The 18,988-nt window shown below is 49.5% G+C and overlaps 1 protein-coding gene across 7 annotated transcripts; it reads left to right on the top strand.

The window, feature by feature from the left end:
• Window positions 1-921: 921 nt before the first annotated feature.
• LOC127033276 (zinc finger protein ZFP2-like) lies at window positions 922-18,457 on the top strand. Of its 7 annotated transcripts, none has more exons than XR_007769050.1 (3): window positions 922-1,115; window positions 5,693-8,257; window positions 16,959-18,457. XR_007769050.1 is itself a non-coding variant. In XM_050921182.1 (3 exons), exons 1-2 carry the CDS (start codon window positions 1,106-1,108, stop codon window positions 8,104-8,106), a joined length of 2,424 nt encoding a protein of 807 aa, XP_050777139.1. In that variant the 5' UTR covers window positions 922-1,105; the 3' UTR covers window positions 8,107-8,119; window positions 8,778-12,575. The 7 variants fall into 7 exon arrangements, 2 of the variants coding, with proteins under 2 accessions (XP_050777139.1, XP_050777137.1); XR_007769046.1 differs by having other exon boundaries at window positions 5,693-8,890; XR_007769049.1 differs by lacking the exon at window positions 16,959-18,457 and adding an exon at window positions 8,778-12,575.
• The last annotated feature ends 531 nt before the right edge of the window (window positions 18,458-18,988 follow it).

Genomic DNA, 18,988 nt, shown 5'->3' with positions numbered 1-18,988 from the left:
TCCTTCATTTTGTATGTATAGTTGAGATTGTTTTCCAATGTGCATTACTTTGCATTTATCAACACTGAATTTCATCTGCCATTTTGTTGCCCAGTCTCCCAGTTTTGAGAGATCCCTTTGTAACTCTTCACAGTCTGCCTGGGACTTAACTATCTTGAATAGTTTTGTATCATCTGAAAATGTTGTCACCTCACTGTTTATCCATTTTTCCAGATAATTTATGAATATGTTGAACAGTAATAGTCCCAATACCAACCCCTCAGGGATACCACTATTTATCTCTCTCCATTCTGAAAACTGATAATTTATTCCTACCCTTTGTTCCCCATATTTTAACCAGTTACTGATCCGTGAGAGGACTTCCCTCTTATCCCATGATGGCTTACTTTTCAAAAGTCAATTTAAATTAAATACATTTTAAAATATATATATATATACATTCTTTAGAAGTCTAGACCTGTTATGTGTTAACTTGTATTATCCTTATGTTAAATTTGCATTATCCTAACAAAACATTTACTTTATTCATACCTCTTTTATACATCTCATTAGCCCTGACACCCCCCCTGTAAATTCAAACACCCCCCCTAATTTCAATTCCTGGGGAAACTACTGGATGCCACCCTCCCCTCCACAGCCTCCTCTCCAGCACATCACAATGAAACAGTCCTCATGCCTCCCAGAAATTCATTTCCCATACTGCCCTGCCATGCAAACTACACTTCCCATAATACTCTGCTATGCATACTGCTTTCCCCATAATACTCCGCCACAAACAGTACATTTCTGATCAGGCCCAGGCACGGAGACCTACATCTCCCACAATGCCTTGCGATGAAAAACGCTGGAGCATGGCAAGGGAGACTACACTTCCCATAGTTCTCTGCAACACAGACTGCCCTTTGGCGTTTGCTCCTCAACAAAGAGTGCGTGTCTGTATGCCTTGCAGTGGAGACTACATTTCCCATAGTGCATCTGTGATGGAAACACAAAAGGCAACTGGTATGCTGGTTCTGCTACCCCCGGTGCATCAGAGAAGCATCTCTGGTTGGTTGGGGCTGCTCCCCAATTACCCCTGGGTGCTTGGGCACAGGGTCCTCTCGGTATGAATCCAGGTAAGTGCTGGGAAGGGGATTGGTGGTAGGTGCAATGAGCAAACAGCTCAGGAAAGGCAGCCAAGGAACCTTGATGTAGGTCAATACAGCAGCTGAGTATTTTGCAGCCTGACCCCTAAGAAGCTGCTTAGAGAGCAAGATGCCTTGTTTGGTGCTGGACTGCAGGACCCCTGTATTTGCCAGCTGAAATCATTCAAGAACCAGTCAGCGCCCCAAAATCACGAGGCTGCTTTCAAATAATAAGGCTTTAAATAAACACATTATTATTATTAATTTTGTTGTTTATTTTGTTATTATTAGTAATAATTATTGTTTTATTATAGTTTATTATTTGCCTTCTGCGTTTTGAGACTCTAGAACCAAGTTTTCAAATTTTTCTCTTTAACCTCGAAGGCTAGAAATGTACTTTTTTTAAAAAGAAAAAAATGAAAGCTGAGTTTCTTTAATAATCATCTGACTCTGGGGCTTTGAGAAAAACACTAAACATTATGAGACTGGAGATAAAAATCAGATGTTGGCGTCACTGGAACAGTCGCCCAGCTCCTTAGCTGAGCCAAGATTTAGCTAAGTGACTTAATGATTTTCAGTGTCCGTCTTAACGGGGCCAGATTTTCAAAAAGGGCTGAGAACTTATCCTCTGAAAAATCAGGGCTTCTTTGTGGTGCGTCAAGTTAATCATCCAAAATTCAGCAGTTGCTTTGGAAAATCTTGGCCGGGTAGCTCCATTGACATTAGTGGAGCAGTGCCAATGTGCACCAGCTAAGGATGCCTAATACAAATCCAGAACTGGGAACGGGAGGGAGCAGAAGAGCCTAGAAAGTAGACCTTCCCCCACAGCTCACGCTTCTCAACTGGTATTGTGAGAGCTCCTCTCCTGTTTCATCTTTAGCTATCGGTTCTCTATGGTTGCCCATCACCATAGTGTCTGATCATCTGCTACTTAAAATTCTGGGCAGGAGCAAAGTCCCTAGTGGGCTCCTTAGATTCTCTGGCACCTTCTCAGGGACAGAAGTACGCTTGGGGATAGGAGTGAAACTCATTTTAGAAAATAAGAACAGCCATACTGGGACAGACCAAAGGTCCATCTAGCTCAGTATCTTGCCTTCCAATAGTGGGCAATGCCAGGTGCTTCAGAGGGAATGAACAGAACAGGTGATCATCAAGTGATCCATCCCCTATCACCCATTCCCAGCTTCTGGCAGACAGAGGCTAGGGACCCCATCCCTGCCCATCCTGGCTAATAGCCATTGATGGACCTATCCTCCATAAATTTACCTAGTTCTTTTTTGAACCCTGTTATAGTTTTGGCCTTCACAACATCCTCTGGCAAGGAGTTCCACAAGTTGACTGTGTTTTGTGTGAATAAATACTTTCTTTTATTTTAAGCCACTTTATAGCATCCTGAGGACCACACACTAAAGCTGGTTAGCGAGCAGAATTTTGGTTCTGTGAAATTTTGAGTGTTCGGGAAACGTTTTAGACAAAATTGGGACAAAAAGCCAAAACCATGAAAATTGTCGTGAAACTGAAGTCCTGCAATATTTTGCTTCAGAAACATTGAAATGTTTCCACAGTGAGAATGGTGTTTCCTAAATATACTCCTCTGCTCCAGGGCAGGCTGCCTTGGAATAAGGACCCTAGAAACCTGCTTGATTTTGGTTGAAAGTTTCAATAAAATTGGAATATTCCCGCAGAACATTTCAATTCTGTCAAAATATTTCCCGGTGAGAAAACGGTTCCATTCGAAAATTTTCTGCCAGCTCTAGCCAGCAGCCCAGTACTTTGGGTATAATGATGAAGAACCTCTAAATGTACCTTACATTTGGCATCTCTGTGGTAGGACTAGTTTGCTGGCATTGTTCTTAGAGGTGACCAGATAGCAAAAGGGAAAAATCGGGACAGGGTGCGTGTGGAGGGGAGTAATAGGTACCTATATAAGACACAATCCTGAATATTGGGACTGTCCCTATAAAATCAGGACAGTTGGTCACCCTAATAGTTTTCCTTTTGCTGGAACCTTTCTGCTATTGATTTACTTAGAGATAGCGAGGCTAATTAATCATTGGAGCAATTTGCCAAGGATCACGGTGGATTATTTGTCTCTGGCAATTTTTGAATCCAGATTGGATGCTTTTCTAAAAGATATGCTGTAATGCAAACAGGAATTATTCTGGGGAAGTTCCGTGGCCTGGGTTCTCTGGTCAGGAGGTCAGACTAGATGAGCACAATGGTTTTTTATAGTCTTAGATTCTATGCAGTATTTGTATTACATAGGGTCTAGAGGCTGCAGCTGAGATCTGGACACACTACAAACACACAGTGAGACTCAGTCCCTGCCCCAAAGACCTTACAGTCTAAATAGACAGGAAGCGGGGGAGGGGAAAGGACGATTATTCCCATTTCACAGATGGGAAGTGAGGCTGGCTTTTTCAAAGGTTACCTAAGGGAGTTATTAAAATTAATCAAGAAGTTATTCCTGAATTCAGTGAAAGTTGGATGTCTATTTCACATAGGCGCCTTTAAACATCCCAGCCTAAGTGAATCATCCAGGGTCATACAGGGAGTGTGTAGCAGAGCTGGGGAATGAAACCATGTGTCCTGCGGGTCTTGCCCCTTTCCTTAACCTCATACTGTGACCTTGCATTGTCATTTACACCCGTGTAAAGTGTGTGAAATAAGCCACCCTGTCCAAAAAGATTTCAAGGTCAGAAGGATCATTCTGATCCTGTAGCCCAGTGATTCTCAACCTTTTGGGGCTCAGGAGTCATTTGTCAATGTTTGTGGCCTGTCACGACCCAGTAAATAGTCTGGAGGTGGAGGCCCTGGGGTGAGTTTAGTCAGATCCTGCCCCCTGGTGGGGTTCGGTCCTGCACGGCGCTTGCCCCACAGTGGCGGCTCCTGCGGCTCCTGGGCTGTGGGGCTGGCTGGGCTTGGGTCTCCGCTCTGGGCACTGTGATCTCTGGGGAAGCAGCGCTGCTTAGTTTTGGCCCTGGCCCCTGACTAGACTCAATCTGTGTGAGTGGAGCTGTGCCCTGGCTCATGGGGTTGCAGGGCCACTCAGTCAGGTTTGGCCTACCCAGGCTCCCGTCGCCATGACAGCTGGGCTAAACTTGAATGGCGCTGGGAGGCTGAAGTGCCTGGAATGGGGAGGCGAGCCAGGCCCAGCCAGCCCCGTGGGACTGGAGCCGCGACCCTTTGAAACATTCTGGAGCAGAGGCGCCAACTTCTAGTTTTCCCTGGGGTGCTCCACCCCCACTTTGCCCTAAGGCCCTGCCCTCACTTCACCCCTCCCCCAAGGCTCCGCCCTCACCCCACCTCTTCCTGCCCCGGCTCTGCCTCCCTCCTGAGGCCCCACCCCACTCTACCCCTTCTCCCAAGGCTCCGCCCTCACCCCACCTCTTCCTGCCCCGGCTCTGCCTCCCTCCTGAGGCCCCACCCCACTCTACCCCTTCCGCCATAGCTCCGCCCTCACCCCACCTCTTCCTGCCCCTGCTCTGCCCCCCTCCTGAGGCCCCACCCCACTCTACCCCTTCCGCCACGGCTCTGCCTCTTCCTGCCCCTGCTCTGCCCCCCTCCTGAGGCCCCACCCCACTCTACCCCTTCCGCCACAGCTCTGCCTCTTCCTGCCCCTGCTCTGCCCCCCCTCCTGAGGCCCCACCCCTTCCACCATAGCTCCGCCCTCACCCCACCTCTTCCTGCCCCTGCTCTGCCCCCCTCCTGAGGCCCCACCCCACTCTACCCCTTCTCCCAAGGCTCTGCCCTCACCCCACCTCTTCCTGCCCCTGCTCTGCCCCCCTCCTGAGGCCCCACCCCACTCTACCCCTTCTCCCAAGGCTCTGCCCTCACCCCACCTCTTCCTGCCCCTGCTCTGCCCCCCTCCTGAGGCCCCACCCCACTCTACCCCTTCTCCCAAGGCTCTGCCCTCACCCCACCTCTTCCTGCCCTGGCTCTGCCTCCCTCCTGAGGCCCCACCCCACTCTACCCCTTCTGCCACAGCTCTGCCTCTTCCTGCCCCTGCTCTGCCCCCCCTCCTGAGGCCCCGCCCCCACTCCACCCCTTCCACCAAGGCTCCACCCTCGCTCCACCTCTTCCTGCCCCTGCTCTGCCCCCTCCCCTGAGGCTCCGCCCTTGCTCCGCCTCTTTCTGCCCCCGCTACAGCCCTTCCCGAGTCCCCTGCCTGCCCGCAGCTGGCTGCTCACCGTCCTTCCGCAAGCCTCCAGACAGCTGTTTTGCGGCTGTGCCAGAACCCACTTTTTGTTTTCTGCAGGTGCTCCAGCCCCGGAGCACCCACAGAGTTGGCGCCTATGTTCTGGAGACCCAATTTTGGGTCCCGAGCGATGGGTGGAGAAATGCAGATCTAGTCTGACTACCTGAATAGCACAGGCTGCTTAATTCTGCTCCGTAATTCCTGTAGGAAGTACAATAGCTTGAGGTTGTGCCAGGATCCGGCTGTTCTTAGAGATTCAGTATCTGCTTCTCCACCTTAATGAGCTTCCCCAACCCACAGTGCTGAGGTTTCCTTTCTGCCCAGCCCAGAGAATGACTCGCCTTCAGATTCTCTCTTTTTATCCTGGCAGCTGACGGGCTCAAGCATGAGAACGAAGAGATGAATCCCTGGCAAGGAGGTCTGGAGCATGCGGAACCACACGGGGCATTCTCGGGAAGATCCGAAGGGATTGTTTCGGAGGGGGGGAAAGCCGTGGAGAGTCGGCGCAGGTCAGGGAGGCAGCACCAAGCAAAGCAAGAGGATAAACCCGCCTGCCATCAGAGAGTTCTCAAGGGACCCCAAGACAGCAATGCAGTCGCCGCCGAGAAACCCTATAAATGCAGCGTTTGCGGCAGGAGCTTCTCTCAAAGCTCCAACCTCCTGACGCACCAGAGGCTGCACACGGGCGAGAGACCCTACAAATGCACCAGCTGCGGGAAAAGCTTCAACACCAGCTCGGCCCTCATCGTGCACCGCCGGACCCACACCGGGGAGAAATCCTACCGCTGCCCCGACTGCGGGCGGAGCTTCAGCGAGGGCTCGGTGCTGATCAAGCACTGGCGGACCCACACGGGTGAGAAGCCCTACAAGTGCTCCCACTGCGGGAAAGGCTTCAGCCAGAGCTCCAACCTACATGCCCACCAGCGGGTCCACACCGGGGAGCGGCCTTACCACTGCACTGACTGCGGGAAACACTTCAGCACCAGCTCCAACCTCAGCGCCCACCAGCGGGTCCACACCGGGGAGCGACCCTACAAATGCCCTGAGTGCGGGCGGAGCTTCAGCCAGCAATCCAACCTGATCTCCCACCAGAGGACCCACCTGGAGGAGAAATCCCACCTGTGCCCCGATTGTGGAGAAGGCTTCGGCACCAGCGCCCAGCTCCTGACCCATCGGAGGAGCCACGCCGGCGACAGGCCTTATAAATGTCCAGACTGTGAGAAAAGCTTCCCCAGCCGCTCCGCCCTGATCACCCATCAGAGGACCCACACAGGAGAGAAACCCTACGAATGTCCCGATTGCCAGAGAGGCTTCACCCGGCGCTCAGACCTCAATAAGCACCGCCGGGTCCACACGGGGGAGAGACCCTTTCGGTGTGCCAGCTGTGGGAAAAGCTTCAGCCAGAGCTCCCACCTGATTACCCATAAGAGACTCCATGAGGAGGCAAAGCCCTATAAAGGCAGCGTGAGAACCACGCCGACAGTCCTCCAGGAAGATGATCCTGGTAAAGATACCCAGAGCCGGGGAAGCGTCAGCCAGAGCTCAGCAGAGACCAGCGGTGGGGAATCCCACCCAGCGGGGAAGCCCCATCAATGCCCCGACTGCGGGAAAAGGTTCGACGCCATCTCCGAGCTCACTGTGCATCGGCGAACGCACCGAGAGGAGAAATCTCATCCACTTGGTAACGCTGTGCAAAGGTTGAGTGGCTCCAATCACAATGCACGAGAGGACGCTGACCCAGAGGAGGAAGCTGATCTGGGGAAAAGATTGAAGGCGAGCCCAACACCCCCAAATACAAATCTCAAAACCTCGCTGGAGGAGGAGTTCTCTCCATGCATTAGCACTGAGCAGAGCCCTCAATCCACCAGCTCCAACGTCAGTGCATGTCAGAGAGCCCTCTCAGAGGGAGAGTCCCTTCCATGCACTGGTACGGAGCAGAGCCCTGTGCCGGCTGCCTGCCGGGCAGAGCTAAAGGGCCACAAGGCACGCTCTGATCCAAGCTCGGCCCCTCTGCACCATCTGGCGGCAAAGCCCTTCAGGTGCTCCGAATGTGGGAAGAGCTTCAGCCAGAGCTCCAACCTGATCAAACACCAGCGGACCCACACAGGTGAGCGTCCCTACACCTGCACTGTCTGCAAGCGGAATTTCAACACCAGCTCGACGCTGATCGTACACCGCCGGACCCACACCGGAGAAAAATCCTACCAATGCCCCGACTGCGGGCGCAGCTTCCGGGACAGCTCGGTGCTGATCAAACACCAGAGGATCCACACGGGAGAGAAACCCTACAAATGCTCCCACTGCGGAAAGGGCTTTGCCCAGAGCTCCAATCTTCATGCCCACCAGAGGACACACACTGGGGAGCGGCCATACCACTGCCCCGACTGCGGGCGGGGCTTCAGCCAGCGCTCCAACCTCATCACCCACCAGAGGACCCACACAGAGGAGAAATCCTACCTCTGTCCCGACTGTGGGGTTGGCTTCGGTTCCAGCCCAGCCCTGGCAACCCATCAGAGGGCCCACGCGGAGGGCAGGCCCCACCAGTGCTCTGACTGCCAGAGGAGCTTCTCCCGGCGCTCAGACCTCATTAAGCACTGGCGGACCCACACAGGAGAGAGACCCTACCTGTGCCCCCAGTGTGGGAGAAGCTTCAGCCAGAGCTCTCACTTGGTGGTCCATCAGCGAACGCACCTGCCGGAGAAGCCTTACAAATGCACCGACTGTGGGAAAAGCTTCAGCACCAGTTCTCACCTCCTTGCCCACCAAGGGACCCACACGGCATAGCCACCTGGCACTGGTGCGGTCCTAGAAATGCCAGGCTGGACTGGGCCTCGAGAGGGCATCCAGTCCAACCCCACCAGTGGAGGCAGGACCAAATACATCTAGCCCGTCCCTGACAAGTGTTTGTCCAATCTGGTCTTAAAAACCTCCAGTGGTGAGAGTCCCTCAATTTCCATAGGTCGCTTGTTCCAGAGCCGAACTCCCCTTATGTGTTAGAAAGTTTTTCCACATATCTGGGCTAAATCTTCCTTACTCCAGATTAACTGAGACTAATAATACTGTTGCCTTCCTATAAATCACTTTTCACCTGTAGAGCTCAAAGCACTTCCCAATTTCTAATCTATAGATCCTCACAGCAGGGAGAGGTAGGGAAGCGCTATTATCCCCCGTTTTACAGATGGGGGACTGAGACGCAGAGAGGCTAAGTGGCTAACTTGAGGTCAGACAGGAAACCCGTGGCCCAGCAGGGAGGTGACACTGACTCGCCCATGTCCTAAGCCGGAGCCTTCACCATTCGACCATCCTTGCCCTCAGGTATCTGAAATCATAGGTGCCGACTTTCTAATGTGCCAGGATGTGCTCGACCCTGCTCCACCCCAGCCCACACCCCCACTCCATCCCTTCCAGACAGCTGTTTTGCGGCTGTGCCAGAACCCACTTTTTGTTTTCTGCAGGTGCTCCAGCCCTAGAGCACCCACAGAGTTGGCGCCTATGGCTCAAAGAGGGGAGGAAGGGGGCCCTGGGGGAGACCTGGATTCTGGATTCTCCCTGTGTGACCTTGAGCAAGGTACTTAGGGACCATTGTAATGCTCAGCTTGGGTAGACATACACACCCTCGCTTTGATCAAGCTTGCGTGCTCAAAATAACAGCAATGCTGCTGCAAGGATGGGCTAGCGGCTGGAGTACAATCCCATCCAAGACCCTAGCTATGCACTCAGGTGGCTAGCCCGTCCTGCCCCTCCTGCCTCATGGCAGCTACACTCGGAGTGGCGGAAGCTTCCTAAAAGGGGAGGGGGGCATTGGCACCTGATCCATGGCTGCAGCCCTGTGCCGCCCTTTCTCTCCAAGGCCTCGCCTTTGTACCACCCCTTCCCCTGCAACTCCGCCCCTACCTCACCTCTTCCTTCCATGACCCTGCCCCCTGCTCAGTCCTCTCTGCTCTCCCCCCCACCCATCATTCGCCCTTGTGGCCGGTAAAAAGTGATGGGGCCAGGGCCTCCTGGTTCCCCTGCATTCTGGTGCCCTTGAGCTACCCCACTGTTTTTAGCATGCTAGCTGGATCAAAGGGAGCACATGTACATCTACCCACGCTGGAAATTGCAGCTCCAGCTTTAATAGAAACACGTCCTTAAGACTACATTTTTCAAAGTGCCTCAAGATTGAAATCAATGGGAGTTAAGTCCCTATGCAGGTGTGATGCCTTTGAACATCTTGTTGAATGCCTCCTTGCATCTTTACAGGTTTCAGCGTGGTAACCGTGTTAGTCTGTATCAGCAAAAACAACGAGGAGTCCTTGTGTCACCTTAGAAACTAACAAATTTATTTGGGCATAAGCTTTCGCGGGATGGAACCCACTTCATGAGATCTGATTGGCATTTTCATCAGATCTGATGAAGTGGGTTCTAGCCCACGAAGGCTTATGCCCAAATAAATTTGTTAATCTCTAAGGTGCCACAAGGACTCCTCGTTGTTTTTCCTGCATCTTTAGGCACTGAAACACCTTTGAAAATCTGGCCTCTTGTGCCTCAGTTCCCAATCTGTACAATGGGGATAGGAACACCCATCTTACACAGTGCATTAAAGATTGCGAGATCTTTGGATACTAGGCGAAGGGGGGCCCGATAAGTACCCTTAGAATACATTATTGTGCCATGAATGTAGAGACCTTTGTCACACTTGAAATTGTGTTGACAGCTAGTCACTGGTTGGCATTTTCTGAGCAGAAAATAATTTTGTTAATATTGGGACCCGGGGTGCCTGGGGCATCCCTCACTGAAAATGCCACCGTTAGGGCAGGCTGTAAAGGAGACCAGATTCTCCCAAAACTGGTGGTTAACACTGAAGTTAGTCTCCCTAACCAGTCACAAACTCTGCTCCTGATCTCCTCCACTGGTTGTTGAGAACCTAAAAAAGAACTCACAGAGCCCCCTTCATTGCATTCCAGTTCTCTGGCTCCCAATCAGCACCTACATCCAGTACAGTGAGCAGTTATTGAAACTCTGCTCATTATAGAAAATGTTCTTCTGACCCCAAAGAGTCAGCCACATTACCAGGTCAGTACTAGTTTGGATCTTTCCCAAAATACCATGCTGCCAGCCAATCCCTTACTGTCTAAAACTAAAGGTTTATTATAAGGAAAAAGAACGACCAAGAGGAGAGTTGTTAAATGGTAAAGCACTCAGATAAATACAGAGAGGTCAAAGACCATATATCAGATTCTTAGCAATATTGGTGAGTTTGCTGCCTTGAGAGTCCCTCTGAAACACATCCACAGCTTGAATGGGTCTTTCAGTCCTTTGTTCAGAGCTTCAGTTTGTAGAGAAGTTACTCCAGAAGTAAGAAGCAGGAATTAAGACAAAATGGAGGTGATGCAGCTTCCTTTTATGTTCGTTTGCCATGTGGTTTGTAACTTTCTGTGTCCCAAACACAAGCTTCACATCACATGCCATGGAAAAGCCATAGAGTTCTCTTCCATAGGCATGCTCCTACATGTCTTGCTGACTCATACAGTGTAGCTCCTGGTTTCTTTCAATGGGTTCATTGTACTGCTGATGACCCTGAATGGCCATCGAGCAGGCTAGGCAGTGCTGATGCTAATCAGTCTGGGGGTGTCAGCCAGAAACACAGAACAAGTTGGAAATACAGATATACTCTACACATCTATAACTCACAATGCAAAGGTGATACAAACATATAAAGAAGATTATCATCCTTGGCAAAGTGTAACATTTTTGCAGATACCTCACACAGCATATCTGGTCAGACTCCTTGCAAATGTATAATAGCGGTATCAACAGTGTCATATAATGTGTCCCTCGTATTCCATACAGCGTCACAAATGGAAAATCTCGTTTCATCAAAACCAGAAAGATGGCGTTCCTCTGAGAAACTGGGCATTTCCCACTGGGAAATCCCCAAGTGGGGGAAAGCTAGTGGGACTTTACTTTCCAACTTGAATTCCAGCTGGAAAAAGTTGGGAAACAGAAAATGTGAGAAAATAGTATTCCCTTACTCTCCCTCTCTTTTTCTAATAGTCCCATGGGAAAACTGGAATTTCCCCCCTGGAAAAGCTTCCCAAAGGACATATGCCCCTGAAAATTCCTCTGAGAACTCAATAGAGGGGTAGCTGTGTGAACTTCTATGGCCTTTATAAAGCAGATCAAACTAGATCATCAGATGGTCCCTTCTAGCCTTTAAATCCAGTAAACAAATTCCCATTTTCCAACCAGGTCTAGTAACTTCAAAGTTAGCTAGGCTTGGCTAATGGATGTGGCCTTTTAGCCCAAGCAGGCGGTGCTTATGCTTTTGGATAGAGGTCGGGGTTCAGTCCTCACAGATGCTCAAATTCCCTACAGAGCTTTAAAAATTCCAATCTCCGTGTCCGCATGTACCATTGCTGCTCAGAAAACCTATTGGAACCAACCTTGAGACTTCTGGCGCTAAAAGCATGAACTGGTATGGCCTGATCTAAAGGAGAAAAGGAGGCTGCATTTGAGAGTACAGTATATTTATAAAAGTTTTAACAATTAATAGCTGTTAGAAGCATGTTACAGACGTGATTAGTATGTGCTATAGGTGCATCAGTTGAAGGTTATAAGCATGTCCGTAGGAGTCAGTATCGATGGTTATAAGCAATCTATTGATCTGTCGACCTGTCTAAATGGGGAGGAGGGGGTCGCATACTTCTTTGCTTCTGTAGGCTGAGGTTTATTGCACATACCAGAGACCTCTTGCATCCCTCCAGTCCACCCTCCTTTCCCCTCTATTTCAGCCATTCCCTGTAATTTTCCTCCCTTCCTTGGTTAGTCTTTGTTCTATCTGGAAGATGAGCCATTCGGTAGCAACATGTCAAAGTCCATTGGGAGGAGGAGCACGGATGTTGTTATGCTGGAAGGTATGAAGGGGTGCAATCAACCTGTTTGAGCTACAGATGTTTACAGAGGTGCTTGAAGCTGTGGCTAGATGAATCAGATGGAAGGGGCTCCCAGTGTTCCCTATTTTTCCCCATCTTGTTTCCTGATTTTGTTCCCCCAAAGTGAATAGGCTTGTGACCATTGACATCTAGAACATTCCCATATATGTTGGAATTGATCAGATGCGATGTTCCAACATTACCACATTATGAAAAATAAACGGAGAAATGTAGTTGAGTGTCAGGCTTTTGAACACCCAGCCAAAGATTGAGTGACCATTTCTTGAAATGCTCTGTTAATCCTTTATTAACCTGTAATAAATGTCACCGTAATAAAAAGTGTGAGCAGACAATCTCCATTTCCTCCAAGGCTATAGTGGACTCAAAACATCTATATCCTCTCTAGCCAATAGAGGTGGACAGAGAGCCACTCTTTGTGAGCGAGGGGTACAATTGCATGAGAGCCAGTCTCAATTTCTAAGAATATTTCTTACTGTAACCCTTCTGCCAGGTGGAGTCAGGAGCAACCACGACTGGATTCTATACTTAGGGGTTCCTTTCCATCAATTCAACACAGAACTGGCTTGAGCCCCCATCCAATAACCTGGGACAATTGCACGCCACCCCTGGGCACCTCCAAGAAGCAACACTTCCCTTCTCGCAGGCACAGAGTCTGAGGGTAGAAAAGAAACTTTTCATAAAAGGAGAGAAGTGACCCGGCATTAATTAGGGAAAACGCCGCAATCAGGATTCATAAACATAAAACCATGGGGAAAACACCCGCCCCAGAGCATGTTGGGCAGTGTCCTTTTGCTTCAGGTTCTTAAGTGCATTAGCCAAAAGTTCCTTTAATGTGCCTCTCCCATCTCCTTCGACACATCACAGTCATAGTTGTCCTTAGTGAAGAGCCAAAGTTCAGAGGTCATCTTCAGGAGCTCACCTGCCCAGAGCTGGCTTTAGGCCTATTGCACCAATTCCCCCGAATTGAGCCCCAAGCCTAAGAGGGCCCCGAGCCCAGTGAGAATCCCTTCCCTGGCTAGAGGTGCCTTTTTAATCTTTACTCACCTGGCGGCGCTTTGGGTCTTCAGCAGCACTTTGGCGGCTGGTCCTTTGCTCGCTCTGCGTCTTTGGCGGCACTTCGGTGGTGGGTCCTTCAGTGCTGCCGAAGACCTGGAGCGAGTGAAGGACCCGCCACCGAAGTGCCGCCAAAGACTCAGAACACCGCCCGGTGAGTACAAGCCCCAGGTGTTTTTTTACATGTGTGGTTTTTTTTTTAAGTCATCCTTGCTGGGGCCCCATCGAAACTGTTCAAATTGGGCCCCGCACTTCCTAAAGCCGGCCCTGCACCTGCCAACTGGCAGGGGTAGTGGAGGGGAACAACCCTGCTTTGAAAGCTGATCTTTTGCTTGCTTACCCTATACTATACAGATTTCATGGGGGAAGCCAGTGTTTCTCAAACTAGGAGGTCCTGATCCAAAAGGGAGTTGCAGGTGGGTCACAAGGTTATTTTAAAGGGGTCACAGTATTGCCACCCTTACTTCTGTGCTGCCTTCAGAGCTGGGCAGCCAGAGAGCAGTGGCTGTTGGCCAGGCACCCAGCTCTGAAGGCAGCACCCTGCCAGCACCAGTGCAGAAGTAAGGGTGGCAATACTATACCATGTCATCCTTACTTCTGTGCTGTTGCTGGCGACAGCTCTACCTTCAGAGCTGGATTCCCAGCCAGCAGCCACCACTCTCCAGCTGCCCGCTCTGAAGGCAGTGCCCTGCCAGCAGCAGCACAAAAGTAAGGATAGCAGCACCACAACCCCCTCTACAATAATGTTATAACCATCCCACAATTCCTTTTTTGGGTCAGGACCCCTACAATTACACCACCATGAAATTTCATATTTAAATAGGTCAGATGATAAAATTTACTATTTTTAAAATCCTATGGTCATGCAATCGACTAAAATGGACCATGAATTTAGTAGGGCCCTAGTTATCAGTGATTTCATTTCTGCTGGTGTGCAACAAGGCTCCCAGTTGAACCTTAATCAACTTATTACTACATAGTGAAGAACTGAGAGAAGAAATAGAACTAGACAATGCTAGTGGGGTTTGGTTTGGTACCCATGTCCTCTGCTGTTTAGTGAGTGCTGTTTAGTTGAGGGTGAGGCCCTCAATCAGGGTATGCCAAGCACAGTTCTGCTGCTCTTGATTCACACAACAAGGATAACAACCCTTTAGTGCCCCTGCCTCCAGTGACAAAGTGACTTGTGATCCAACTCCATGCCAAAAGTGATCATTCAGGCAAAGCAGTCCCATCATGCCAAGCACTTAGGCAGGGTGGGTGTGCCCATGCAAACAAGGTCAGCTCCTGAAATCCTCTTCTCTGGCTCTGCACTAGATGTCAAGGGAGAGCCCATTCAGACCCTGCTCAGGTTACCAATAATTATTCCCAAATGGATGGATTTTCAAAATTGCTCAGCACCCAACTTTTTCTGTTTGGGCACCTAATAGGAGTATGAAGTTATTCAAAAGTTCCCAGTAGTCAACAAAGAAAGGACTTTGTTGTTGTTGTTGAACTTTCTGTATTGTTTGGTGTAAGGGACCTGACAAATGAAATTCTGGTTTGTCTCCAAGTTTCCTCTGTAGTGTGTAAGATATTCTATTCCTTTGGGTTCTTATACTGACCCATTGCCATGGTCTCCTGGCCTGAGAATCCCTCATTTCTCAATCTATGGGAAGCAAAGTATTCCATGTTCATAAAATCATCTATGTAGGATTTTAGACCACTCCATCATATCAGAATTCGACACCAGAAAAGGAATTTGTTTTTTTGGTTCATCAGTGACTCTGCTTGCCTTGGTTGTCAGCCATTAAAAGGTTGTTGGGTCTTCCATTGTCTCTCCAGCTGCCTAAAAGTGGGGGCGCCACCAGCGCCCAAACCATGTCCCTGCCCTCCCATGCCGCTCCTTCCCCAGAGGCCTTGCAACCTGCACGCTTCTTTCCATCCCCTCTCCCCAATCGCTCGCCCTTATGGCCCCATAAAAAGTGGGACCCGCCCACTTTTAAAAGTGCGAGGACCATGCCCCTCTCCCCCTGTGCATTCCGTGCTCCTGCTGAGCAGTTTTCAAACTTTTTGAGCTGAGACCCCGCCCTTTGAGTTACAGTTTTTGGTTGTGCCCCCACCCCCAAACCTTGACAGGCTGGGTGGCCTGCTGAGGTGAGCCAGGGGTGGAGGTGGCGCTCCCTCCCCAGGCTCTGCCGCATGAAGCTGACACAAGCCCCCACTTCTCCAAATATAGAAGTCAGACTACACCTATGAAAAAAAAACCTAAAGTTTTCCAGTGCCTATGCAGCCCCTGCCTATGGCCACATGCATACAAGCACCATAGTCACTGAGGAGGATTGGACAAAGGACCTTCAGCACTGAAAATACAGCCCCTTGCTACTGTTGGTAAGTAGCAGTCTACTAGGGCTGGGTTGCAGAAGGTATTTAGATGCCTAACGATGCAGCTAGGAGTCTAATGGGCTTTTTCAAAGTGTCCAAGTGCCTAACACCAGTTGATTTCTAGGTCCTTAAGTATCTTTAAAATCTGGACCTTAGTTGCTAAGGACACATCTATACAGAGAAATTGACTGGAATTGCTAGTCTGGAATCACTTCCTGCCTGGAAACTCTGTTTCGGGAATAAGAGAACCATTGTGTGTGTCTGGATGTGAGATTCATTTTTTGTTTGTTTTCATGTATAAAACAAAACCAATAAAAAAGCACATAAAGGTACATGAGTTACAGCTTGTGTATGATTCTGAATCCAACACGCTGCACAGGTTCTCCAACAGAATTATACAGTTTTACAGCTCAGAGCTGCAAGATCAGCCAATACAAAATCAAACGGTACCACATAGACCTGGGATTGGCAACTTGCCCTTCCCACAGCCCCCATTGGCCTGAGACGCCAAACCACGTCTGCAGCCAGTGGGAGCCATGGTCAGCAGAACCTGCGGACACTGCAGGTAGAAAAACTGGCCTGGCCCACCAGTGGCTTTTCCTGACAGGCCATGGGCCAAAAGTTGTCAATCCCTGACGTAGACATAACACAGTACGGTGGGTGCTACGAGCGTAAAATACAAGACACCGTAAACAGGAAAACCAGGGAAGAAGGGGACTAGGGAGGCTATGCAGAATGAAAGCCAGGCATTCTTTCAGTAGTCTCACTGGTTTTTTTACCCAAATGTATCCAGAAATCGAGTCCAAATGTTTTCAAATTCATGTAATTGAGCTGGTGATGCCATCTTCCGACTGAGTGACAACGTCAGGGCAGACTGTCAAAAACAAGGCAGACACGCCAAGCTGGTGGTGTGCTCTATAATTAGAGCTTACCAAGCCGGTAACAAACGTAAACTCATGGATCACTGTAAGAGTCTTACCACTGTGTCACAGACAGTGCCATTAAACTCTCTAGACCAGCGGTCCTCAAACTGTGGGTCAGAACCCCAAAGTAGGTCCTGACCCCATTTTAATGGGGTCACCAGGGCTGGCTTAGACTTGCTGGGGCTTCGGCTTTAGTACCCCAGCCTGGGACAGTGGAGATTGGGGTGTTGTGCGCAGATGGAGGTTATGGGGGGCTCCAGACTGAAAAGTTTGGGGACCACTGTGTAGAGTTCAGTTTTGTGGTTTTGGTGAATTTTGTAAAATACTTCTTTGCTGCTAAATTGGAACATCTCTGTTTTCCTAGTCAGGCCTGGGCAGCTCTCCTGATGATGCTGTAGTCAGAGCTACAGGGACACCTCCAGCAGAACCACCAAAGTACCAGGAATGTGTTCTGAGACCTTTACCTACAATGCCAACATAAAACAGCAGAAGGGTGCAGACGAAGCATTGGGCCAGTCCAAAGCTCCAATACGTCAGGCTGAAGGACAAAACACAAGACTCTGGTAAAAAGCAACAATGAAAGCACAACTCCAGTTCTGGCGTGGTCGACACCACACCAAGCCCTGAGAAAACTGTGAGTGAAAACACACATTCACAAACCTGGAGCACATACTTCAGGGGTTGTGAATAAAAATCCAAGGACTGAAAGCTCCTGCGATGCAGGGGTAGCTCCTTCTGAAGTATCCGAAAATTATTACAAACTATTCTTCCACCTCCATAAGCTCGGAACAGCTCTTCACTATTCTAAAAAGATTTGGCAAAAACATGATGCTTCATTCAGAAAGCTGATGGCCGCTGTATCCTCAGGGGTTCTAAAGGAAAGGACAACAGGAAATAACATCAAAAATGCAAAAGCTTTTGTGGGTGCCATTGAAAAATACTTCCGTTTTCCAGAGGGTGGATCTGAGAAGATGCAACTAGCCGTGGAAAGAGGCATGGGTAAAAGGGACATCCTTGAGGATACACATCAGCTGAGGGGTAAGCAAATGGGGGGGTTAATGTTTGGGCTATAAACGGAAGGCCGCCAGAAAGTTATGGGCCAGGATCATTGTACACATTTTAAAAAAGGCTAAAGAGGTGATGAGGAGAAAGAAACAAAAAGAGATGACCCCTAGTGGAGACTCTCAAGCTGTTGTATCTGAGATGGGGGAGGCAGAATCCAGCCCTAGGCTCCTGCAGGGTGGTGGTGACTCTCAGACAGAGTCTGATTTTGAAGATTCCCCAGAAGGCTCTCTGGATGGGTCCCCATCTACTCCTGACGAGTTTCGCGGTGACCTCTTGGAGGCTGACTCTTCAATAGCATGGGACGTAGAAGACACACCTGATGGTTCCATAGAGACCCCCCCCCCCACAAAGCCTGCAACCAGAGGAATTCTATGCCACTGTGCAATGCAGAATTTGCACAGAATTAATGTTACGCACAGAATTTCCTTTTCCCCAGCAGAACTGGTGCTGCAGGGTTTCTGGCCACCTCTAGGAGCCACTGGACCTGGCAGAGCCCAGCTCTCCAGCTCACAAGTAGCAGACACTGCTGGGGAGAGGGAGACTGAGGTGGAGGGTTCCTGGCATGCCCTGAAGGAAGGACGTGGCATGCAGGAAACTACGTATAACCCCAAGACCCAGCATCAGGCTGTTTTTCCCACTGGATCCCTGGGCTCTGAGTGGAGAGGGAGACTGAGTGGACTGGTTTGCCATAGGGGTTCCTTTAACTCTGTACTGCTGATGGGGAATCTTTTTTATTGTCTGTATTGTTGACATACTTGTTGATAGGTACTTTTAAATAAATTGCCAAAATAATTGAAACTGGCATGATTATATTGTGTTCTTTTGACAAATAAAATATGCAGAATGTTAAGATTTTGTGTGCAGAATTTTTAAATTTTTGGCACAGAAGTCCCCCAAGAGTAATCAGATGTGTATATGGCACAAGTGAGAAGTTGACCATGGGAATTACTTAGATTTAGGGGGTTGGTGTATTGTGAGGAATTTTGTTGTGTCAATCTTGAGTGAATAAATTCAACCCGGCAGGTCGCTGAAGCCGTACACAGAGGGATACAGTTAGTTATCGTTCACGTTAATACTTCTGATCACAACTGTTAACTGGTGCAGTTCTGCACTACAGTCACAGGACAGGGCTTCAAAAATGCACCCGTGGCCAGCTACCAAAGAAAGAAGGGGAGTGGAAAGAAATACTATTGAGGCAACAGTGAAGTTGGGTTTTTCTGAAGAAATCAGTGCTGGATAGACAATGGCCCTGGTGCTGCACAGACCCACAAGTGTGATTAACTTTATACACTTTGAATAATCCCATTGCCGTCAGTGAAGCTCTCAGTG

Source organism: Gopherus flavomarginatus, chromosome 12, assembly GCF_025201925.1.
Source record: "Gopherus flavomarginatus isolate rGopFla2 chromosome 12, rGopFla2.mat.asm, whole genome shotgun sequence".
Classification (NCBI taxonomy): Eukaryota; Metazoa; Chordata; order Testudines; family Testudinidae; genus Gopherus; species Gopherus flavomarginatus.
The sequence above is the reverse complement of the archived record's forward strand: the minus strand, read 5'-3'. Positions and strand labels throughout refer to the sequence as shown.